General features: G+C 33.3%; 3 protein-coding genes across 4 annotated transcripts; 2 read left to right on the top strand and 1 right to left on the bottom strand.

Moving 5' to 3' along the window:
• The first annotated feature begins 4135 nt into the window (after positions 1-4135).
• On the top strand, positions 4136-4573 carry LOC121251223 (zinc finger A20 and AN1 domain-containing stress-associated protein 5-like). Its single transcript, XM_041150587.1, has one exon. The coding sequence runs from the start codon at positions 4136-4138 to the stop codon at positions 4571-4573; it is 438 nt and encodes a 145-aa protein (XP_041006521.1).
• Positions 4574-7700: 3127 nt separating this feature from the next.
• LOC121250821 (tRNA (adenine(58)-N(1))-methyltransferase catalytic subunit TRMT61A) lies at positions 7701-10573 on the top strand. 2 transcript variants are annotated; one of them, XM_041150050.1, is made up of 6 exons: positions 7701-7931; positions 8207-8287; positions 8887-8928; positions 9001-9379; positions 9871-10115; positions 10232-10573. In XM_041150050.1, exons 4-6 carry the CDS (start codon positions 9021-9023, stop codon positions 10468-10470), a joined length of 843 nt encoding a protein of 280 aa, XP_041005984.1. In that variant the 5' UTR covers positions 7701-7931; positions 8207-8287; positions 8887-8928; positions 9001-9020; the 3' UTR covers positions 10471-10573. The 2 variants fall into 2 exon arrangements, with proteins under 2 accessions (XP_041005984.1, XP_041005983.1); XM_041150049.1 differs by having other exon boundaries at positions 8887-9379.
• Positions 10574-11063: 490 nt separating this feature from the next.
• Positions 11064-14258, bottom strand: LOC121250444 (transcription factor MYB118). The gene is made up of 3 exons (XM_041149575.1): positions 13585-14258; positions 13304-13430; positions 11064-11827 (listed from the first exon to the last, which is right to left on the bottom strand). Exons 1-3 carry the CDS (start codon positions 14238-14240, stop codon positions 11243-11245), a joined length of 1368 nt encoding a protein of 455 aa, XP_041005509.1. The 5' UTR covers positions 14241-14258; the 3' UTR covers positions 11064-11242.
• Positions 14259-16051: the final 1793 nt, after the last annotated feature.

Raw genomic sequence — 16051 nt, 5'->3', positions numbered from 1 at the left:
CTACTATTTTTTCTGGTGTCGTATCCCAATAATGATATCAACAATCATCTAAACCAGCATAATTATGTACCTGCGGCTTGTAGGCAGCTGCTCTGAATTATTACGTGATGCCGGATGACGCCTATCTGAGTTCTGGGAAGAAAATTGAATTGGTGACCAATTTGGCAAACAAAGTACGGGGCCCCTTTAATTCCATAGGATTCGATTGTTTTTGTAGATGAAATGAGATGAGTTGAAATAAAAGTTGAAAGTTGAATAAAATATTATTAGAATATATTTTTATAATATTATTTTTATTTTAAAATTTAAAAAAGTTAATTGTTTAAATGAGATGAGAATTGTTGTAAAAACAAAAGATGTCTAAAAAATTCCAGCGAAGATGTGTTGTTTTCTACTAGCAAAAATTCAAACAAGGTACGGGCCCCTTTGATTAACTGTTGTTTTCTACTAGGGATGTATTTTATTCTGCGTTTTCTGATAGAATTGCTTCGCTATTATATAATATATTATTGTAAATGCACGCATGGAAAATTAACAAATCTAAAATGAAGTAACATTCGATTTCATTCCGTTAACAGAACTAAAAAGGTAGCTTCTTGCTAGCACGGTCGGTTGGGGGTTAAAATGAAGACAATAACAAGGCTTGAGTGGACATAGCTTGATTGGACATAAAGCTGGAGTACACTACACAGAGGAATAAGAGGCAGCACAGAGATGGAGCTGCTTCTTCTGAGGCCCGGAGGGACTGCTGAAGAGAATGAGAGAATTGGAGACCCTTGAGGCTACTTCTCGAAAGTTGAGTGATTGCCGAGTGTTTAATGAGAATAGAGAATTTGTATTCAGAGCACTTGTAGTGAACTAGTCAGATAAAATCTAGCTAAAGTTTGACTACTCACTAGTCAGCTCAAACACACTCGTTAGCAAACTCGGTAAATGAATAGTAATTTTATGATTTTTATCCATAGTTATTTCGGCTGGTCAAATTTAACTAGTAAAACTGGCTGGCCATTCACCTTTTTTTTTTTTTTTTTTTTTTTTTTTTTTTTTTTTTTTTTTTTTTTTTTTAAGCACTCTCATTTTGGCGCACCCCTACCACTGATGTGTGCATTTACCATGCTCTTAGTTTATATATATATATATATATATATATATATATATATATTTTTTTTTTTTTTTCTCACTTTATAGTTCTGTTTTTTTGTTGGAATTCTTCAATTTTGACAAGTTTTGAGTTTTTCGTAGAAGTTTTCTGCTTTGTTTTATTTTTTCTCACTTATTCATCATAACCATCAGTGGAACACAATGTGCTATTTTGAGGAGTCTAATGTGTGAATTTTGATAATTTTGAACATAGTTGGCAATAATATATTCTCCATTTCCCTTTAAATATTCCTAGATTGCAATGTAATTTCTGAGCTCTCAAAGAAAGAGCCCAATATTTCATACCCAAAGGAGTTACCAAAACGATTGAACAAGTTATGAGCATCTCAATAGAGTATAAACATAGATGGTTTGGGTCGGTTCATTTATTACTCTAATCTGTTTCAAAACATATGATGAAAATACATTATATTTTGTATTTAACGGATTCTCATACATAAAAGTGTATTTTATTTTGTAGTTGGTCGGTTCCTATTGGTAGAAGAATGCTAAGCTTTGCCTTTACTATTGTACTGATTTATGGGCTAAATGTAGTACTTTGCATTTTGTTGTTTGAGAAACATTGAGTGAGTTGTACATGGATTCACAAGTACTCTAATATTCCCTCTGTTTTCTATTTGTTAATGTTGCCTGCCAAGTGTTTGTGTATATGTAACGATCCGGCTCAATAATTCTAAGGTCGAGATATTAATAATTTTTATTGGGTCTAAATTATATTTAATAATTCATATTGGATAAGCCTACGAGCAATAGATTATTGAGGCTGATTAGGAGTTTTTATTGGGCCTAAATCAATAAGAGAGTTTGAATTTAAAAACATGATTTAGTAGTTTATTCAATGTAAGATTAGCAGTGACCAAGATTGTATATGAGACTTCAATTAGTGATGATTTTAAATTGAAATAAATTTCTAATGACCGGTCTTTAAATTCTAAAAGGAATATAACTAGTTCAATAAATAATAAATGTGATTTAACCTAGTTATTGAACTTAATTAAAACTCATAATCAATCTCAATAATTTATAGATTTTGGGGTTATCCAATATAGCTCATTAAATATAATTTAGGTCTAATAAAAATTATAAATATTCCGAACTTAGAATTACTGGGCCGGATCGTTACATGCTCTCAATCATGTTTATGGTGGATTTTAAACACAAGACTTGTGGACGTATGCCTCAATGTTGAACTGCGTAAATAATTGTATTTTTCTTTATTTCCAGCTATTAATAATTAAGCATGTCATAAATGAGCACTTCAAGAATACCACTACAAAAAACACAATGTGAGAAGAGAGGGTCATCAAACCATACTATAAAGACCCGTTTGAATTAAAAAGTGATTTTAACTCATCTCATCATTATAACTTTATCAAATTTTTACACAAAATATAATAAACAATTTAATTTTTAAAAATTTTAGAATAATAAAATAGTAATAAATATTTTATTTAAATTTTAACTCTCATATCAACTTATTATCCAAATGGAATCTCAAAAAACTTTCTTTTGAGTTCCTTTTAAAAGTTTCGAAACAAAAATAGGAGAAACAGACATAGGCTACTATTATAGTTAGAGTACATCAGCCGCACTCTCCGCACACCTTATATGATATTTTTTTTTTTAAACTCAGCACATAGTGTGCTACGGCTATAGGCTGATATAAATAATTACACTTATAGTTAAGACAAGAATAAGGGTAAAAACACTTTCTGTGCTTCTTTACTAGTAATAATTACTTTTTTTTTTCTCGGCATTAGTAATAATTACTTGATATTCTTGAAGTGCGAATACATTAACTTTTTAAATTTTTATATAAAATAAAATAAATAATTTAAATTTTAAAAATTTAAAATAAAAATAATATTAAAAAAATATGTTCTAATAATATTTTATTTAATTTTTAACTTTTATTTTAATTTTTCTCATCTCATCTTTCAAAACAAACGATGATTGTATCGAAATAAATAATATTTATTTGTAATTTCTAAAAGATATAACTCGATATAATAATTATGATATCCAATATATATTAATTTCCAATAGGAAAATGATACTTGAATTAACAAACGTCACTCAATTTTATATTTATATTTTATTTTTTCAACTTTCATTTTATTTTTATTTTTTTGATAGAAATTTTTTCAACTTTCGTTAGTGTAAGAAATGAAATTTAAAACTAGTTTTTTAATCCATCAACAATTTCAACCGTTCCCGACAAGGAAAACCCAAATTAAAGGAGAAAAAATATCTATAGCCCATAAAACTAGGGCCCAGTGCACTAAGTCTTTATTAAGAATAAAAGAGGGACTATGAAAAGATAAGAAGGAACATGAGTGAGACATAAAAGCGGCAAATGTCAGAGAGAGGTAAGAAGGGGACAAAAGGGATGTGAGAGGCTATAAAGTATAAGAGGATCAGGAGGAGAAGGAAAATGATTCATGTAAGGGAGATTTGCCGACTCAAAGCAGGCTGGCATATATAGTAGAAAGGCAGGCAAGCCTATAAAAGGGGATGTCCAGACTGCAATAAAGGAGACTTCTGAATTGATGAAAAAGAGACCATCTGGACGAATGAATTGATGAAAAGATACAGATAGGAAGAGCTCAAACCTTCTCTATACAGTGAGATATGAGGATCTATGAGTGATTGTAAACTGATATATAATATTGGAGACTTCCCTCCCCAAACCCCGTGGACATAGGCATATTGCCGAACTACGTAAATCTTATATCGTCTCTTTTTACTTTCACAATATTTATTTTCCATTCACTACCATCGACGTACGAAACACCATCGTACAGCCGCATCGGAATACTGCCGAGAGCTCTAAATAATTCACATCGCGGTACCGAGAGTATGGATTTGCTTATGCCCGTGAAACATGACATCAACACAAGAATAAACAAAACCTGTGCTCCAAGTGCTACAAAGATTTTCTAGCACAAGAAATTTCCCAGGAAGCACCAGATCAATGCATGCAAAGAACACGGATCGCCCGCTTGCAGCGAATGGTTGCTGTTTCCCGCTTGGAATGGAAGATAGAAGCATTAACCCGTGCTCAAATTGCTACAATGTCAACCTTCTCAAAGAAGCGCTTGCAGAGATCACAGTGATCAAAGCACCAGGCTTGGAGAATCCTGCAAAATCAGATGCTCAAACATCCATGGCTTCGGATATAGCCGCCATTGTTAAGGATTCTGGGGGCGTGAGGAAGAAGAGGTGCAAGAACTGCAAAAAGAAAGTGGGGTTGACAGGGTTCGATTGCCGGTGTGGGGACGTGTTTTGTGATCGAATGCATAGATACCCAGAAGAGCATGCATGCACCGTGGATTTCAAGGCTATTGGAAGGGAGGTTTTGGCCCAGCAAAATCCGATTTGCAAGGCCAACAAGTTGCATTGGAGGGTTTAGATCGAGCTGGAAGGCGAGCAAGTCCTAGCTGATTAATTTAGGTGTTGGTTGGGACTTCAATATGTATGTGTTGGTTGGGACTTCAATATGTATATGTATTTGTATTAGGCTTCTCACTGACGTCGTTGCCGTCTCTACAGCTATTCTTTCCTTTTTGTTTTCTTTATCCGTGTCTTCACAATATTGACACTTTTGATTAAGTGAGCATTGAAATTATTGACAAAAGTAGAATGAAAATAAATATTAGAGGGTATTGTTCTTCGCCCTTGTTGTTTGTCTAATTAATCAGTACCTGTGAAAACTCATATTAAAAAAAAAAAAAGAAGATATTTGCAATTGTAAACTGTACAACCACCTCGTAATCGCTTTGGAAAAAGTGAATAAAATATGGGACTCACATAAAAAAAATTAATTTTTTTAATAATGGACCCCACTCTTTTCAAAACGATTACGCGGCGTTTACGTATTTCACGGTTGTATGTAAAATTACTCATTTGTTGCATCTAGAGGGCAAAGTGACTTTATAAATTAAGGACATAGTTGTATTACTGGTAATTATGAACATGACATTTTATATTAACGTTGAGTAAAAATTCGAAAATCCAACTCCTACTTCAATTCCAACTCCGCTCAAATTTAGACAAAATGGAGTCAGAGTTGGAGTTGGAGTTAGAGGTGTCGCTAGACCGACTCCGACTCCAACTTTGTCTTTTGACTCCGATATCGTACCTATGTTATAAAAATATGTATTTACTTATATATTTATCATATATACTAGTATAGTTATATAGTTAAATTCAATAATATGCTAGTATGAGTTAATTATTATAAAATAATATACTTATACTATAATATAAATAGAGTAATGATAGTTTAGTATATATAAACATCGTAGTATTACTACCATACCTAATCAAATATAGAAATAAATTAGACATTAATATTTAAATAAGTCTAGTATAATAAGTTAATAATACAAATACTAATTTACTAAAGTATAATAACATGTAATTAGACACTAGAAATTCTAAATAATTAAATTAGCAATAAGTTAGATATTAGTATAATAACATGTAATTAAACACTATAGTATAAGTCTTGTACAAAAATAAATTAGACACTAGTATAGAAATAACTAATAAGTCTAGTGTAGAAATAAGTTATAAATAAGTTAGATACTAGTATAATATAATAACATGTAATACTATAGTAAATAACATGTAATTAGACACTAAAAATAATATGTAATATTATAGTATAATAACATGTAATTAGACACTATACTATAAGTCTAGTATAAAAATAAGTTAGATATTGGTATAGAAGTAAATTGATTTAGTTTTGGTTTTGTTTTTTGAAAAATTTGAGATTTGAAAGTCCACAATTTTTTTTAAATGGACTAAATATGAAGCTAAAAAAAAAAAAAAAACTCAAAGATAGCTAGAATTCGACTCTGCTCCAACAAGTCGGAGACGGAGTCGGATTTAGAGAAATTGATTCCGACTAAGTTGATGCTCATCCTTATTTTATATCTAGTATTACTCTTACGAATTAAGATTTTTTTACAATTATCTATTGTAAATATTTATTTGAGTAGGTAAGAGGTTCTTATATAACATTAGAATTGCACAAAATTAAAGATTAATATTGTGGAGATATTATGTAATTTTTTGCTAAACATAAAAAATAATGATAAGGGTTCCAATTTGTACACATTACATTTTAACTAGAACACCTATATATTTTAGAGAAAATATATTTATAAGGAAAAACACTATATGCAACCGAGATGGAAAACCGCAGAGCAACCGCTGCCCACGTGGAAAATGAAACGGGGACGTTTCTTATTTTTCTTCCCTCTTTTTTCAACCCCCAAACTCGTCTCCCTCCATTCGCTTTAAATAAAACCAAGAGTAAAAATAGAAAGTCGGAAGCTTCAATTCCATTTTACCAGAATTTTCTGAGGATTTTGTCCAGGAACCACACGAAACACATATGGGTTTTCAAGAAATCCCAAAATACATTGAAAAAGAACAAGATTCAAACCCAAACTAATATGCAGATGGGTTTTCAAGAAATCCCAAAAGTAGCAAGTGTAGTGTGGAACTCTGGATGTTGACTTCTGGGCTTGAAAGTAGCAGATGTGCTTGTAAGAAGGAAAGAAAATGCTTTTCGCAATGAGAGAGAGAGAGAGGGGCAGGATATGCAGTAAGCATACGGCACCAGAGGTCCAAAGAAGGAAAGAAAGTAAAAGAAGTAGTAGCTGTACTTGAAAGTAGAGACTTAAACTATGTTTGGCAAGTGAGGTACTCTTATTACTATTCTTTACTTTATTATTATTTTTTACTTACTTTTCTACTGTTCATTACTTTTCACCTATTTTTTAATATTTTATTATTATTTTTTTACTACTATTTACAAACATTCTCAACACTTTTAAGATATTCTCACTATCTAAACGTAGCCTAAATAAAGTTTACTTTATCTTGGAACTGATTATGAAAAGGGTAAGATGCATAAACCAGCTTTATTTAGTTTTTTTTTTTCTTTTTAATCTCTCTCCACGTGGGCCGATTCCCCGGGGTCCCCACCCCGGTTGCTTGTAGCAAAACTGATTTATAAGTCTTATCTTTTAAGGGTTTTGCTAGGTACAAGCGAGTTCGTGCACCATATCGCGTACTGATGATTTTTTTTAATTTAAAAAAATAAAAAAAAAATTTTTTTTGAGAGAAGAAAAAAATCTCCTATATCATGAAAATTATTTTTGTCTTTAATTCACATTATTTCGTTAAACATATATATTATATATCAATATTGGTACACAAACTTGCTTGCAATAAAATTTTTCCATCTTTTAAACACTCAACATACTATTGATGTGAGCTTTCCACATCAGTTATGCTAACAAGTTATTAGTATTTTAATTTTTTAAAATTATAATAGGTCACAGTGGTGTATTAATACAACGACCTTTATGTAGCAAAGCTCTGTATTTTTATTTTTAATAGGTGTAGATTAATGATAATATATATATATGGAATAAAATAAAATTAGGTGGGTAATTAAATGGATATCCACGGGTACCCATCAGGAGCCCATTTACTACCCACATTAAACCCAATTAGCCCACAATTGTCGATCTCAAGCCGCCCTAATATATACTATACGAGCTCTGCTTCCAAGGAGTTTCTCAGCCTTCAGGCGGTTCGCTTTCTCAGTAATTCCTACTCTGTTTAAGCATCTCTCTCTCACAGTTCGTTAATGGGTTCGTGAATTTATGTGATTCCTGCTTTTCCATAGTCCCCCTCACAAGGACTGGCCTCTATGCTTTGAATTAAGACTTGGATATCTACAAAAGGTAGAACTTTAAGGGTTTAATTTCAATGCCTGTCGTCTAAGATAGTTTCAGTGCTTCTCTATTAGCTTAAAGAGAGGGAATTTCCATTGTTTCTGCTTGTTTTTTTCTTTCCTGTTTTTTGCCGGAAAGGTTTGGATTGTTTTGGCAAAAGTTCAATTCTTTGTATGTTTAAGAATCTGCCGCTTAAGTGAGTTTATAGTAGTCTGCGATTGTAGCAAAATAAATAAATAAAAAATAAAATAATAATAGTCACATTGTTTTGTCTTGCTGTGCAGGTTGAGGTCAGGTCTTCGCAAGGATTAAGGATTTGCGATTTTGTTTTAAATTCAGTGAAACTACGCTCGTTTCTTATAGAGGTAAAAAGCCATCAGATTGCTGAATTTCAGAGTCCTCTAGGTAAAAAATAACATTGGTTTCAAAATGCATTTACAATTTGATTCAAATAGGGGGAGCTCTGGTGTTTTCTTATAAGCAATCGAGAATTTTATTGAAGAATAGGGGGAGCCCAGATGAAAGAAATTAAAGAACTCTCCACTCAGTCGATACCCTATTCTGAGGACTTTTCATTCTGATCAGACTAATATTTTATTATTTTTAGTAAAGATCTAATAGTTATCTGTGAGCTTTTGGTTTACTGAAGTTCATTTGATACCATTTGTCCATGGGATTTTGTGTGTTCATGCGTACCATGCTAAGTTGCAAGAATTTCACTTCTGCTCTAGATCGGGATATAATTTTCTTTGTTGTATTCCCTTCATGCTTATTATAAATTTAATGCTGATTGAGCAAAACTGACTAGGTCCTTGTGAAACACGAAGGGTTTTGTTTTTTTTTATGGACACTTTCCTGCAAAACATTGAATAGCAATGTACAAAATGTTATTCAACACTTTTTATATTCTTACACATATTACTAGCTGGTACACTTTCACTTTATATGATTTTAATTTTTGCAGGTAGCTGCTACTGTATTTTATTTTACAATATCAGGATTTTGAGGATGTTGCCTGTGGATCCAAACAAAAAGTTATCTTTTACTCGTAGCATTTGTGATGGAGATTTGGTTATTGTCTATGAGAGGCATGACAACATGAAGGCTCTTAAAGTATGCAAGGATTCAGTGCTTCAGAACCGATTTGGTGTATTCAAACATTCAGACTGGATTGGAAAGCCCTTTGGAACCAAGGTTTTTAGCAACAAGGGTGGTTTTATTTACTTGTTAGCTCCGACTCCTGAATTGTGGACTCTGGTTCTAAGTCACAGGACCCAGATTCTCTATATTGCTGATATTAGCCTTGTCATCATGTACTTGGAAATAGTTCCCGGTTGTTTGGTTCTGGAATCTGGGACTGGAAGTGGATCTTTAACTACGTCACTTGCAAGGGCCATTGCTCCTACAGGGCATGTCTACACATTTGATTTTCATGAACAAAGGGCTGCCTCAGCCAGGTATAATAAAGGAATATTGTGACTTGATTCTCACTAATTGGTTGGTAATGGTAATTATATTTTCCAGTTTTTTAAGCTATTGATTGTAACATGAGGTTTGTGTTTGTTTCTCTCAAAAGTGGAAAGTAGTTTGGAATGGAGTTGCAAAGTTACTAACTACATTTTATAGAGCTCATATGTAACTGAATATCTGAAAAACTTACCGATATAACTTGATTTAAATATTTGGTTGTCTATCATGTTCTGGGGGGATCTTAATTTCTAAGGGCCTCAAGAAACTAGCTTGACCGATCTCAAATGATATCCACAAAGCAAGTTTTTTAAGAGATCTGAAAATCTGAGTCGTGGTAGCTAGTGCTAGGGAAAATTATTTTCATGAGCTAGTTGCTAGCTAGTAACTTGAAATGTAATCTTTAAATGAGTCTAAGCTTCGTTTTGTTACTAAAAGATAAGATATATCTGAAAGGCTGATTTGATGTTTATCTTTATAGGGAGGATTTTGAGAAGACAGGACTTAGCAGTTTGGTCACTGTGGGAGTTAGAGACATTCAGGGTCAAGGATTTCCAGATGAACTTTCTGGGTTTGCTGATTCTGTCTTCCTGGACCTACCCCAACCATGGCTGGCCATTCCTTCAGCTGGGAAAACGTTGAAACCAGATGGGGTTTTATGTTCCTTCTCCCCGTGTATTGAGCAAGTACAACGAGCCTGTGATACACTTAGATCAAACTTCACAGGTATGCCTTCATTCACTTTAGATGGTTTCTCCTTCTGCTCTAAGCTTAAATTTTCTAGTTGATTTATTAATTGCTGATTTGGTAACTTTTATATGTATCTTCTGGTTTTGTGTTAGACATAAGGATATTTGAGGTACTTCTTCGCACTTACGAAGTTCGAGAAGGAAAAAGGGATTGCGGCCAGGCTGATGGAGGTAACCTTGGGTCTCTTCCATGTAAGAGGCGGCAGCGTTCAAGTGAAGGAAACACTGTGCATGACAATTTGAGTTATCCAACGGTCATGGCTAGGCCATGCAGTGAGGCAAAAGGGCACACTGGCTATTTGACATTTGCAAGACTCAAATGCCTCTCATAATGCTGCCACGCTTCTATTTTTGTAGGATAGCATGCAAGAGTTTCTTATTCTTCTACCTGGTTCAAGGGATCAGCCCAGAGATCATGTGAGGAATTCTTTTTCATCTAAGCCCCAGTTTGGATTGAAAATTCATCTCAATTTATCTCGTCTCATCATTACAATTTTTTTCAAATTTTTACACAAAATATAATAAATAATTCAATTTTTTAAATTTTAAAATAATAATAATATTAAAAAATAATATTTTATTCAAATCATTTAAAATTATCTCAACTCATCTCTAAATTCAATAGAAAACAAATATCTGGATTAGAATACCACATGCTCTCTAAATTCAATAGGAAACAAATATCTGGATCCACAGAATACCACATGAGAAAAAATAAAAAGGGCACATGAATTGGGCCTAGCGTCAATAAATACATGCATGCTTTTCAAGCCTCATGGGATCTCTAGGGTTTGCCCGATTCAGGTGATCCGAAAATCGAAGCAACACTTCAAACCCAAAAGAGAGTTATTTATATAACATGCACAACAGTAACCGGTCCAAGTTTCCCCTTATATTAATTGGGGGTTCAAGTCTGACAGTTAAAAATACAACTAATCCAAATTCTCTGACACCAACGAAGAAAAAAAAACCAACCAAGAAAATGACATTTAGCCCACTACTTTTACGCCCCAAACGCTTCGGAAAAGTTTAGAAGATGAAAGTCTTGGACTTTGATATACTTTGTCAGCTTGCTAGAGAAGCCGAGCAGGAATTCTACAGAGCTCACAGTTTGCCCTGATATATCAACTCCATCAAATCCATCTCCTTCTTTACCTCACCCTGCACAAGATTATCCGTCTCCAATGGCGTCTCATACTCCATGTTGCTATCTTCTACCAAAGAACTATAGGGCATCTCTTCAAGCATGGACATAAAGCCATGAGTTTCCGGAAGCATATCTTTGTCAAAAAGCAAACCCATAGCCTCGTAATAATTATGATCGTTATAAACTGGGATTGCCCAGTCGGCAGAGTTGAGATCTGAGCTCTCGAGCTGATCAATTCGGGGTTTGGTCATCATACTGACCATTTGTTTGTCCGATGCAGAGAGCATATTGATGTTCTTATCGATTCTGGGTGCTGAAGCTGAAGTCACGCTCTTTATGTAGCTTTGCAGGAGGGAGCCATTCGAATCCGAGTCCTTGCTTTTCTTCTTGGAGAGTTGCCTTCTTTTAGTTGCATTCCAATGATTCTTGATAGTGTTCTCAGTCCTTCCTGGCAGCCTCCTCGCAATTGCTGCCCATTTATTTCCTATTTCTTTGTGGGCTTCAATTAGTATCTTATCTTCTTCCTCGCTCCATGCATCTTTCTGCAAACACAAGTACATGCAATATGTAAATGCATGAGTACTATATGTATAATCGTTAAACCGTACGTATAATAAGAAAGTAAACCCTAATTTATCCAAGTAGTATAATATCATAATCAAAAAATTAAACTGGTGTAGATATTAGCTCCAATCAGATCATATATATGCACCAGCTTCTTGCAGAATTAAAAAAGAAACTAAGGGCGCGCCGGACCTTAATTTTATCCGGCTGGCAAGAAAGTGATCATGATCTCGTCAAGTAAAATGGCTTCAACGCATGCATATGCATAGACATTGCGTTTTTTTATCAAAATAAAACTGAAGTCTTATATATATATATATATATATATATATATATAAGATCAGCTGACATGAGGTATATATAGATATAATATTATATATGTATACAACGTATGGGAATTATACGAGGGAGATATAATATTAATTAACGTCCAAACCAACAATATCAAGGGCCAGCTGATCATTTGAGATCATTTGAGATCATCATGTGTTACGTACGTTCATGTCAAGCAATTACTATTTACTAGCACTAGCAAATGATGGATAGGGCAAATGTTCGGGGCAGGTTGTAAATGCAACAGTACTACCACAAGTATATACATATATATATATATATATGTACTACAAGTATATACAAGAAAGAATAACAATAGAAATGCAACATATAATTAATATCCATATATGCATGATTTGATAACACGCGTATAAAATGTAAAAATAATTTCAGATTTCTTCAAAAATGGATGATCACTTATGATATAAACATGTACAACATTTACATGTATGAGTACACATATGCTTATGAAAAAAATATAAGGCAACTGTTCGCATAATTTATAAAACACAGATAAAAAGAAATGAAATTGAAGAACAAAAATGCAACGTCATAATCTCCATACATTTGATAACATGCGTAAAAAATGAAACAACAATTTCAAATATTGATAGAAGGATAACAATATGTCATGTATAACATTTAAATGCATGTATTATGTATGCAAATGAAAATATGGCAACTATTCACAACTTTATAAAACACAAATAAGAAGAAAAGAAAAGACAAAAATGCGACGTCATAATCTTCATACATTTGACGACACGCGTAAAAAAAGTAAATAATTACCTACTAAGGAATAATTACCAATTTCTATAATGTGTTTATATTATAACGCATGAATAATACATATTACAAGAAAAATGATTATTTGTGACAAGTTAGTTTAGATAAGAATGTACTTATTTTGATATGAAATGATCATTTTCGTAGCAAATAATTAGCTACGTGTAAGGCTTTTCTTGCAATACATATGTGTGTGTGTAGTGTGTGTTTATAACTTTAAAACAACAAAACACCTTTGAATAAAATAGTTGTGATTTTGTTTATATTTATGTGTGAGTATATGAATAAATATGTATGTATGAAAGGTAGTAGGTGAAGAAGAAAGGGGGGAAAACCCTAATGTCTGGCCGCAGATGGTTGTGCCATCTCTCTCTACACTGCTTTCCCATCCTTCCATTCAGCATCCTAGCAATATGAGACCATTTCTTTGTTCCAAACCGATCGACCAACTGCAGCAACAGCCTGAAAATAGAGTTGAATTCAATAATTAAATCTGCATAACTGGATAACACTACCAAACACCAAAACCCTAACAAAGAAAAGAAAGCATCCTTGTTACCAAAATCGTCAAAAAAAATAACCAAATTAAATAAAGTACTATAATTCTCTAAATTACCTGTCTTCTTGAGGAGTCCATTGGCCTTTGATCATGCTGGGTTTCTTTTGAACTTCGCCTGCCTTTCTCATGTGCTCAGCTCGCTTCCTGATCTTCCTCTGAACTGCTAATTTCCTATTATATTCATTTTCCGCGGTTATGCATGAGATATCATCTGCAAACCTACCATTTGATGGTCCATCATGTTCTTGAATATTCAGCGGCAGATAAATATGACTTTGGCCGCCTGTCGTAGGCTGAACAAGATTTTTTTGATCAGGATTATCCCAAAAGCTCAGATAAGAACTTTCAAAGCCCTGCATGTTTTCATTTGTACTATCCGATGCAAACAGGCTTGCAGTGAAATCGTTCAGAAACGCATTTGCATAAGCTTCACATGGATCCGTACACGGACACTCTCGAATCCCAGAAAGGGGGTTCGAGGTAGAACCCTCAACGTTGAAATGATCACCATGGTCGTGAGGATTCAAATTAGACCCGGTAAGGGGAAAGTGATCAAAATGGCCGTGAAGATCATCAAACAAGCTGTCCTTACAGGAAGCTGAGGGTTCTAAGGAAAACCCATCTGTCAACTCTGGTTTCGGGGGAGTATTATCATCAGAGAAAAGGTTGGAAAGAAAAGGAAAATCCTCTCTGAAGTTTGCATCGAACTCCATGCAGTAGAGAGAAAAAGCTCAAGAAAGGAAGGGTTGTTTAATGTGGGGTGTAATGGGGTTGTCTGTATGGGCTTTTATTAAGGGAGAGGAGCGCAAAGCTGTGGACCCACTCGATTCAAAAACCGTTGCTCATTCCTAAATCCTACGGCTGATGTTGCTTGTTGACTGTGACTGTTGAGCTTCCGTTCTTAGTATTTTCAGTAGGGCGAGAAAAGCAGAGTACTATGTATAATGATTGGGTCGTTATAAGCTCTTTGTACTTTAGGATAATTCTCGGACTGGTTAAGGACACATGGACGACATGTAGTGCTGCTCTAATTCTCATCGTTTTAAGGTATAATTTCTAACAATTAATTCCGATATTAATTGTGTTTTTATTTTGTTTAAATCAGAGCCGTTAATACCCTTCAAATCAAAGCTAGCTAATTTATGATCACAGCCGCTCTTGAGACAATCGACGGCGGGTATTCGATTATATCCTTTTCGTGAGCAGATTACGATCATTTAATCACAGCTTTCTTTAATTGGCATGATAATTTCTTAATTAGCAACTGCCAACTATTTTTTAGAGAACATTAATATACATATTTATTTAATTGTAGCTTTAAATGATTTCTCTCTGTCTCTCTCTCTCTCTATCCTCTTAAAAAGGTAAGCTTACAATTGTGAGTCAAACTAGTAAAAGTGGAGATTAATTGATATATTGAAAGGGAGATCAGTTCAAATGGTAAAAGTTTAATTCATAGCTAAATTATTTTTGTGTTCACATCATCATTAATAGATAAGATATGGTTTACTTATATAACTAAATCTAATTCGATCTCTGGGAACTCAAATATATATATAATACAAAGAAGAATATTAAACAGTCCCAACATGAATTAATTCCAACTATAGTCTATGTATGTATATATATATATATATATACACGTGTCATGTCACTGATCTCATGCATACATTAACAAAGGTTCTTGTCTTTTGATCTTTATGTTTCTATAAAGCTTGATCATCAAACACATGAACTAATTAATCAGTTTGGAATCTCTTCGATCCTCAATTAATTAGCCATGCATGCATGCATTTTCTACAAATTGGTAAATGATCACTTCCTTCAGCTTGACCGACCAATAATTAACCGATGATCAGCCGAACTAGGCACGAATTAATTAGCAGAAAAATAAGTAGTGTCCAGATTTTGTTATAATAGCCTAGAATGAGGGCAGACAAGGTCATTTGACAACTCAGGTACTCATGAGTAATCATTTTAGTTTGTCGTCCTTTAATTAGGTAATTATAAGATCCAAACCTGGAAGGGATTGTTTGAAGTCATGACATATAATATCATGCATGGATACTGCAAATAAAAGCTCAGCATTTAAAACTTGTAACTGACAATTCAATTCCCTCCTTAATTGGCATCTAATTTATTCTCTGTATTTATTCCTAATTAAGTTATTGCTAAACATTAATGGTATTGCCAGAAATTTAGTCCATATATATCTATTCATGACGCTCATTTTTCTCCTCATGCTACATATATGCATGCGTAGTACTGCTAGCTCCATTTAAAATTTTCATTTTTATATTCTGTTTGCATTAATTGGATTGCAGAAGCATTAACAAAAATGGTGTAAATAGCATTTTGCATTATTTTTGTTGGCTTAACATATTAATCAGACTTTTAAAAATGTATTTTGATTTCCCGTTTAGATAGTGAAAGTGTTTCATCTCATCTCATCATCTCATCATTACAACTTTACTAAATTCTTATACAAAATATAATAAACAATTCAATCTTTTCAAATCTCAAA

The sequence above is a fragment of the Juglans microcarpa x Juglans regia genome, chromosome 2D, assembly GCF_004785595.1.
Source record: "Juglans microcarpa x Juglans regia isolate MS1-56 chromosome 2D, Jm3101_v1.0, whole genome shotgun sequence".
NCBI lineage: Eukaryota > Viridiplantae > Streptophyta > Magnoliopsida > Fagales > Juglandaceae > Juglans > Juglans microcarpa x Juglans regia.
Note: the sequence above shows the minus strand (reverse complement) of the source record. Positions and strands in the feature narration are given on the sequence as shown.

Excerpts from the sequence above, each read along its gene's own strand:
- LOC121250821 (XM_041150049.1), top strand. The coding sequence starts at position 8,931 with ATGTTGCCTGTGGATCCAAACAAAAAGTTATCTTTTACTCGTAGCATT. Across the intron at positions 9,380-9,870 it reads CAAAGGGCTGCCTCAGCCAG|GGAGGATTTTGAGAAGACAG; the intron begins GTATAATAAAGG and ends TTATCTTTATAG. Across the intron at positions 10,116-10,231 it reads ACTTAGATCAAACTTCACAG|ACATAAGGATATTTGAGGTA; the intron begins GTATGCCTTCAT and ends GTTTTGTGTTAG.
- LOC121251223 (XM_041150587.1), top strand. The coding sequence starts at position 4,136 with ATGCATGCAAAGAACACGGATCGCCCGCTTGCAGCGAATGGTTGCTGT.
- LOC121250444 (XM_041149575.1), bottom strand. The coding sequence starts at position 14,240 with ATGGAGTTCGATGCAAACTTCAGAGAGGATTTTCCTTTTCTTTCCAAC. Across the intron at positions 13,431-13,584 it reads TGGACTCCTCAAGAAGACAG|GCTGTTGCTGCAGTTGGTCG; the intron begins GTAATTTAGAGA and ends CTCTATTTTCAG. Across the intron at positions 11,828-13,303 it reads ATCTGCGGCCAGACATTAGG|AAAGATGCATGGAGCGAGGA; the intron begins GTTTTCCCCCCT and ends TTGTGTTTGCAG.